The sequence below is a fragment of the Cydia pomonella genome, chromosome 23 (genome assembly GCF_033807575.1).
Source record: "Cydia pomonella isolate Wapato2018A chromosome 23, ilCydPomo1, whole genome shotgun sequence".
Lineage (NCBI taxonomy): Eukaryota > Metazoa > Arthropoda > Insecta > Lepidoptera > Tortricidae > Cydia > Cydia pomonella.
The window spans coordinates 2,874,813-2,883,580 of record NC_084725.1 but is presented as its reverse complement, the minus strand read 5'-3'; the positions used below and the strand labels follow the sequence as shown (position 1 = coordinate 2,883,580).

The 8,768-nt window shown below is 39.1% G+C and overlaps 2 protein-coding genes across 2 annotated transcripts; both read left to right on the top strand.

Moving 5' to 3' along the window:
- Positions 1-1,162: 1,162 nt before the first annotated feature.
- On the top strand, positions 1,163-6,427 carry LOC133530665 (cytochrome c-like). Its single transcript, XM_061868679.1, has 2 exons — positions 1,163-2,372; positions 4,828-6,427. The coding sequence occupies exons 1-2, from the start codon at positions 2,240-2,242 to the stop codon at positions 5,004-5,006; spliced, it is 312 nt and encodes a 103-aa protein (XP_061724663.1). The 5' UTR covers positions 1,163-2,239; the 3' UTR covers positions 5,007-6,427.
- A 1,453-nt stretch (positions 6,428-7,880) lies between these two features.
- Positions 7,881-8,192, top strand: LOC133530784 (cytochrome c-2-like). Its single transcript, XM_061868853.1, has one exon. It carries the CDS (start codon positions 7,881-7,883, stop codon positions 8,190-8,192), a length of 312 nt encoding a protein of 103 aa, XP_061724837.1.
- The last annotated feature ends 576 nt before the right edge of the window (positions 8,193-8,768 follow it).

The following is an 8,768-nucleotide window of genomic DNA, read 5'->3' as shown; positions in this document are numbered from 1 at the left end:
TCTCTTATGTAAAACTGTTGGAAAAGTGTCCAGCTGTTAGCTATAAATAATAGTTCCAAATCTCTCCAGAGTAGCGCTAGAGTAGCCAAGAACCTAGGCGCTATTGACGTAGTGAAGTGCACTGTCTATGATTTGATTTTCTTGTTCAAGTATTCTAGGTACTGTAGCAGGTGGCGCTACTTATTTAAGGTTTTTTGATGACACTTTTTGGTACATGGAGATTTATTTCCTCCACCTTCCGTATCTTTTTTTATACTACGTCGGTGGCAAACAAGCATACGGCCCGCCTGATGGTAAGCAGTCTCCGTAGCCTATGTACGCCTGCAACTCCAGAGGAGTTACATGTGCATCTAGAGCAGAGCCCAGCTGGGTAGCCTAACCTTATAGAAAACCGCAGCCAAATAGGCTAGAGAGACTGCTTACCATCAGGCGGGCCGTATGCTGGTTTGCCACCGACGCAGTATGAAATACAAAATGCTCTGATTCAAATTATAATTAGTACCTGGGCGACCGAGCTTTGCTCGGTTATAACTATTTATTGTAATATGGTGGTGTATAGGTGATAATCTTAACTACATTTTTTTACTAAATTAAGCTTGTCTAAAACAATAAAAATTTAAAAATCATATATAAACTTGAACATATAAAAAAAAAAACAAAAGTTAGACAGTCGGGGGAAGTTAGACAGACAAGGGCGAGATTCGAACCCGTAACACTCGTTTAGCAGTCCTCGTCTTAACCCGCTGGACCAGACGGACAGTGGCCGGCAACACGAAATTAGCGACCGTATTCTGCGACGAAAGAAAAACGCATGAAAACTCGAAAACACGCGTTTTCCCAAACATAAGACTAATCTAGATCGATTCTTTACCCTCTAAAACCCCCATAAACCAAATTTCAGCAAAATCGTTAGAGCCGTTTCCGACATCCCGGATATATATATATATATATATATATACAAGAATTGCTCGTTTAAAGGTATAAGATTATGTATGTCTGTACGGGTCAAATCTTGCAAGTTAAATGTGACCCACTTCCCGACTTCCAATGAAGGTGAAAATTTGCATACATATAAGTCGGATGACAGTGCATTGTAATGGCACCACCAAGCTGATCTGATGATGGAGACAGGAACAGCGCCATAGGAACTCTGTGATAAAACAACACAAAATAATTGTGTTTGGTGTTTTTAGAATTGTCTCGATGAGCACTAGCTGTTTGTGGATAGAAAAGTACAGTCAGCGATAAAATCTTACACCAAAAATGAAGTTTTTGCCAAAACTTATTATACACCGTGTTTTTTCTGATTCCCGGGCATATGCTCAATTGCTCATATTAAGAGCCCCCGGCAAACTCGGTCGAATTTCACCTCCCCATACAAACGGAGTTTGGTTCTCAGTTTAAAACTACGTGTTGGATTGTAATAAAACTTTGCACATACAATGACATGAGGTATATCTAGGGCTGAAACTAGTTTATATTGCTCCACCTTGCACCTTATAAAACAAACAACATAGAGCAAAAACAAGTTTTGTATGAAAATCTTAAATTCGCTGTATTTTTTTAAACTATGGTATCTGAGGCTACACAAACTAATTACAGCCCTAGGTATACCTTATCCTATTATAAGTACCAAGTTTCAGAGCAATCTAGCTAGTCGTTTTAAAATGAGAACGTAAGTACGTTTCTATGGAGAACCGAGCTTGCTGGGGACCCTAAAGTATACTCAAATAGCACGCTTATTAGCATGCTATTGCAGAGCACGTGTAACAGTACCTTCATCATCATCTCAGCCATAAGACGTCCACTGCTGAACATAGGTCTCCCCCTTAGACTCCACATGTACCGGTTGGAAGCGACCCACATCCAGCGTCTTGAGGCGACCTTAATAAGGTCGTCGGTCCATCTTGTGGGTGGACGTCCTACACTGCGCTTGCTAGTCCGTGGTCTCCACTCGAGCAATTTTCGACCCAAACGGCCATTGGCTGCCCATTGCCACTTCAGCTTGCTAATCCGATGGGCTATATCGGTGAGACCGAACAGTAACTTAAGGATTATTAATTTAAAACCTATAAAACCTACCTGCCTGTAACTGCTTTCGTAATTTTTCTAAGATTGACAACTGTTGACAATGACTGTCAAATTATAACGCCAAAACATGGTGTTTACTCACTTTTCACCCTAAATTTACAAAATCTATTATAAATTTGTAGTTTTATCAACGAAAAGACTGTTGGATATGAGCGAGAGCGTGGGGAAGAAACTCTTCATAGCACGATGCGCTCCTTGCCACTCTATGGAGTTGGGAGCAAAGCATAAAGTGGGACCCAACCTTTTCGGATTTTTTGGAAAAAGGTCCTGCACATCTGAAGGTATTTATTTTACATACATACGCCTATTTACCGGAGGGGTACACAGAGAACACGGATTTCCACTTGCTACGATCCTGACATACCTCTTTCGCTTCCTTCACTTTCATAACCTTCCTCATACAGGCTCGTCGGTCTAGGCTGCTCTTGACCTGGCCTTTCTTCCGGATTTCACCAATTTGATCAGAGAAAGTCCACCGAGGTCTACCCCTTCCAGCTCCTTCTTCTACTTCTCCCTTATACACTCTCTTTGTTAACCTTCTTTCACTCATTCTTTCCACGTGCCCAAACCATCTCAACATACCTTTCTCAATTTTTGTCACTACATCTTCGTTCAGTCCACACTTTATTTTATTGTGGCAAAGGAGCGTATTGCCAGCTTATTGGTATATATTTACCCTAGCGTTAGGATGCCTCTCCACTGAGATGAGAGAAGGGCTAGTGATAGTTAAGATAAGACTCAAGTCCTTTGAGTCCTCTGCTTTAAGACTCGACCTGTTCAGACTCTAGTTATTAAGTCGAAACTTGAGTCCTTATCGAGACCTAAGTCTTTTGTGAGCCCTTTAAAGAGAACTCTTAAATTATGTACAAAAGTTTTCTAAAAGGCATTGTCTCCACATTTAATTCATAGGTACAAATCATTAAAAAAAAATCATCCAAGAGCATGTCGGGTTATGCTCAGTGTACGGTTTCGTAGTTACCATTCTGTCAGAACAGGCCAAACGGGGGCTATTATTAAGTATCCTGAACATTACAAACATAAAGGACTAAGGGAGTACCTTCGCAGTGCTTTGTACGTCTTTGAAGATACGATTTTTTTTGAACAACTCAAAAATAACTAGCCCGATCATACTGGCTATAGTTTGCATTGAAAGTATTTATTAAGCTTTTGTTTCACGATTTTTTTCATATTTTTTGGACCCTTAGTTAAAAAATTGGGGTGGGGACACTTATTTTTTTCTTTTGGAGTCCGTTTGTCCGTGGGTTTGGAGTTGTAGATTTCCAAAAATATGAACGTTTTCGTTTTGAAAGACGTATCCAGCGATACCCCACACTATTGGGTTAAAAAAAAAACCTTTCGTATTATGGGAGGACCCTAAAAAAAATCATTTTGTAGTTTTTATTTTACCGTTCTGTCGCCATGCACAATTAATGTGTTCATGCCAAATTGCAGCTTTCTAGCACTAACGATCACGGAGCAGAGTGGCGGACGGACGGACAGACGGACATGGCGAAACTATAAGGGTTTCTATACTAGGTGACTACGAAACCCTACAATGACAATTTTCCTTTATGTTAGCCGTAGATAAAACTATAAAATTTTATTCGAAGACTAGCCTTTTTATATAACATGCCCTGTTAGATGTATGGGACAAATCTTGCAAGTTAAATTTCACCCACTTCCCGGTTTCCGATGAAGCTGGAAATTTGCATACATATGTAAGTCGCGTGACAATGCAATATTATGGTACAATCACGCTGATCTGATGATGGAGACAGGAGGTAGCCATAGGAACTCTGTGATAAAACAACGCAAACGAATTGTGTTTGGGGTTTTTAGGATTGTCTCGATGAGTATTAGATGCCTGTGGAAAAAAGTACAGTCAGCGATAAAAGCTTGTACCAAAAATGATATTTTTGCCAAAAGCTTATTAAGTTGCACTTTCAATCTCAATAAATGACTCGACTCGGGACCTAAAAGACTTGGAAGTTTGTTAAGCGCAGAGACGCGTAATAACGACTGGAGATCTTCAGATTTAGACTTAGAAGAGTCGAGTTCTTAGCAACTCTAAGACGGGCGGGAATCAGCCAATATCATTGACTATATGTATAGTTCACCGGAGAGGACAACTTACGGTATCAGTTGTTTTTTTATACTACATTGGTGGCAAACAAGCATACGGCCCGCCTGATCGTAAGCAGTTTCCGTAGCATATGTATGCCTGCAACTCTAGAGGAGTTACATGCGCGTTGCCGACCCTAAACCCCCCTCCCCGTTGAGCTCTGGCAACCTTACTCACCGGCAGGAACACAACACTATGAGTAGGGTCTAGTGTTATTTAGCTGCGGTTTTCTGTAAGGTGGAGGTACTTCCCCAGTTGGGCTCTGCTCTAGATCTGGAATAACATCCGCTGTGCTGTGCCCTGCCACACAAAGCGAGATAACATTCACAATGCCCATACCTCTCTTTTAGACGTAGTTTAAGGACGTACCCGGGTCCAAAAGATGATTCCACATCTCCTCTAATCTTTAATGTTATATTGTTTAATCATTTTCATTTTTTTTTCATTTTTCATTTATTTCTTGCAACCATGGTATTTACAGGATGTTCATTTAATTTACCAGTACATACATGGACCCTACTAGGGTGTGGCAAATTTTAATTTGGGGCTAGGTCTATCTATGTAGAGATTATCCCCAAATATTTTCCTATTTTCACATTATAATTTTCTGTCAGGCTTCGCATACTCCGACGCTATTGTGAAAAAGGCATATACTTGGGACGAGGAGACCCTGAACAGGTTTATAGAAGACCCCAGGAGAGACGTCCCCGGCACCAAGATGCTGTTCGTGGGGCTCAAGAAACCGCAGGAACGAGAGGACTTGATGGCTTACTTTAGGAAAATGTCCAAGTAAAGGCTCAGTTGCAAATTCGTGAGGTTTTGTTACCGGGTTTTCACCATGGTGACAATTTTCACCTGACAGTGACATAGTGCCGTACATTCCTGGTTCAACAAGTAAATATTGCTATGCTTTGACACTAGATGTCTCAAGTGTAGCGACTGACGAGAATTGTTTTTCTCAACAATTTACAATTAATATTACAAGCTAGACTTTTCGTTCGTCGGGACATCTATTGTCAAGTCAAGTTGGAAAATACTTAATCGCTGTATTTTTTTAACCATAGTATCTAAAGCTACTTAAACTAATTACAAGCATAGATATACTTTATCCTATTGTAAGTACAAAGTTTCGGAGCAATCTAGCTAGTCGTTATAAAATGAGAGCGTAACTACGTTTGTATCGAGAACCGAGCTTGCTGCAATATATTCAGTTATTATTGTAAATCAACGCTATAATATGTTATTCCTTTTTCATTTTCGTTACTAAAACAGGTGCGAAATTCAGTATAGGGACCGTGCGCGTTGGAGGGTCTGCCATCTTGTGTCGGAACAATAAACATCACATTTACACCTCGTGCCAAAAGTCTGACTGCTCCTGTGCTGCCTCCTACAGTTCATGCACGCTCCCTATTCTAATTGTCTTCTGTGTTATACTTCGTGTCATCGACGTTGACGCGCAGATTTGTCAGATCTAACCTTTATGACGAAAGGGGTTTCTTCATACAAACGTAGTTCCTATCTTCCTATCTGGATATTGACATTATGGAAAATATTTTTGTATAATTATGTGTATATTAACTGTAGGGGACGTTTGACTTTTTTCGATTTTTGATAATTGTATAGATGAAGAGAAAAAGTGATTTCATACAAATTTTTAAATGCTCCTAACGCTTATAATAATTTAAAAATTCGAAAAAAATCAAACGTATGACCGATAGGGAGCGTGCATGAACTGTAGGAGGCAGCACAGGGGCCGACATATTTTTGGCGCGAGGCGTAAATGTGATGTTTATTGTTTCGATGTAGCCCACAAGATGGCAGAACCTACTATGCACAAGAAAACGCGTGACGTGTAAATGTACATGTTTATGGTTCCGATTCAGGCCACAAGATGGCAGACCCTCCAACGGCTCCAACGAGCACGGTCCCTATAGCTGTGTTAAAATATTTTCAATAATGTCTATATCTAGGGAGGAAAATGAGGACTACGTTTGCATGGAAAGGCGATTTCGGACGGGTCCTCCTCTTTCGTCTAAATAACATTACAATACATAACAAGCCACGCGTCTTCGTAAATGACACGATCCTTACATTTGTGCTGCCATTTTTTTTAGTCATGAAATTGCTTGGTCAAAATATTTTAGATCTGAAAGAATTTTTGAATACGAAATTGTAAAATGTGTGCCTAAATTGAGTAAACGATTTGATTATTTATTAGGTTTAATTATTTATACGCCTCTCTCTAACTTTTGTGATTGGCAGACGTGATAAACCCGTTTAAAAAATATTTTATTGAGGTCACAAGTTTGTATCATACATATATTAACTCAAAAATACAAAAAAAAACTGTAAGTATTCCACAAAGGCTTTTTTACAAGTCAATCCAACATTTATAGTTACATCATATAGTGACATGATAAATACATAAAAACATTTATAAATACAACAGCTAATAACAGGTAAACATTACATTATAATAATCTTAAAATAAATAATTACTACAATACAATAGAGATGTATAGTCTCTACTCTATGGTTAAAAATATATTAAATCTGGGAATGTAAAAGGTCCCCAATGTTAGAGTATTAATAATAAGATTTGGAGGTTCTGTTAAGCTAGCAGTCTTATAAACGAATGCTACAGAATACATAACTAGTATGTAATCAAAGTCAAGTATATGATACAATATTACAGACGTATAGTCTCCACGGTTAATACATTAAATTAGGAGATGTATAAGGTCCCCACGGTACACGGTACTATACTCTTTGGTGTGTATAGTCTATACGGAAAGAGAAGAGTCATAGAACTTATTCTACGATTCTTCTCTTTCCGCACAGCCTCTCCTTAAGTTTATCTCAGACTCTCGAGGGACGGGATATCTCAAAAGAGGAATAATCTCAGGTCGTATTGAATTACTAAATGCTAATAATGCACATTATTTCAGTATTTATAGATAAGATACTCTATAGAAAAATATTTATGCGTTGAATAGGGAGCGTGCATGAACTGTAGGAGACAGCACAGGAGCCGTCAGATTTTAGGCGCGAGGCGTAAATGTGATGTTTTTTGTTCCGATGTAGCCCACAAGATGGCAGAACCTACTATGCACAAAAAACACGTGACGTGTACATGTGCATGTTTATGGTTCCGATTCAGGCCACAAGATGGCAGACCCTCCAACGCGCACGGTCCCTATAAGAAGTTATTTATGCATTTTAAAATGGCGTTTGTGTAGAGTCTGTGCGGAAAAGGTGCGGAATGAGAAGAGTATTCTATGACTTCTCTTTCTGCACGAACCATAATCTCTCAAAAACAAATAATGTCAGTTCAACATCTCGCAAATAAATGATGCCATTTAAATCCTATAGAGTAAAGGCAACTTGATGGAAAATGTTTCCCAAATAAATCTTATTGGAAAAATATTTTTTTTTACATTTTATTAAAACTTATATATGGTTTCAAAACGTGTCAAAAAAGATTGCGAAACGTGATGCAACGAAACTAAAAAGAGTCCCTATGTCTAAAAACAAACAAAAAGTAGTAATTGTCATGCAATGTCAAAAACGTCAAAAAAAATCAAGCTCCGTTTTCATCGCCTCAATCTCCCACGATAAAAAATCCATAGCTAGTTTTTTTATCAACGCAGAAACCTAAATGTAAAATATGAGCACCGACAATGGAAAAAAGCTGTTTGTCAAAAGTTGCGCACAATGCCATTCCATAGAGGCAGGAGGGAAGCACAAAGTCGGGCCTAATCTGAACGGGCTCTTCGGCCGTAAGTCTGGCACCGCTGCTGGGTTCAGCTACTCGGACGCTATGAAGAATAAAGGAGTTACGTGGAACGACGCAGCGTTGAGTGAATACCTTGCTAACCCAAAGAAATACGTCCCTGGCACAAAGATGGTGTTCGCGGGGCTTAAAAAGCCAGCAGATATAGCAGATCTCGTCGCATATCTTAAGAGCGCTTCGAAGTAACCAAGTAACTGCAAGAGAAATAAGAATCTGTTTGAGTATTTAGTGTGTTTAGGTACTGTAAAGATTCTCAACGTTGCTTGCTTTACCAACAGCTGTTTAAGTATATTTAACTCCTAATTTTGGTCGCCTTTCTCCGCAACTCATTGGGGCAACTGAAAATAGCTAATATCTGCTAACTCATAAATATGTCATATTTTGGCAAGACCCAAGTTACCATAGCGCTTACTACAGCATATGTGACCGCGGCCGGCAACGTCCCACTTTGTCGCTTGCCGTAAAGACGAGATATACTTGTATATTTATACGAATAACCTGATAAGGCGTCTTTATGGCAAGCGACAGATTGGAAAGTTTTATACACATATTGTTCACTGTTGCTAGAGTAGAAAGTGAATCTAGTTTAGCAGATTTGCAATTTATTGTAATGTTTTCGAAGCCCCAATGAACCTTACAAGGAATTAAATATAGACAGTTTAGTTGAGATTTTTTTAGGTTTGTAGGCAATATTGAGAAAAGTCACGGTACTTGATATGATAACTATAGTGTTTCTATATCGCAGCCCACATGTTAATAATA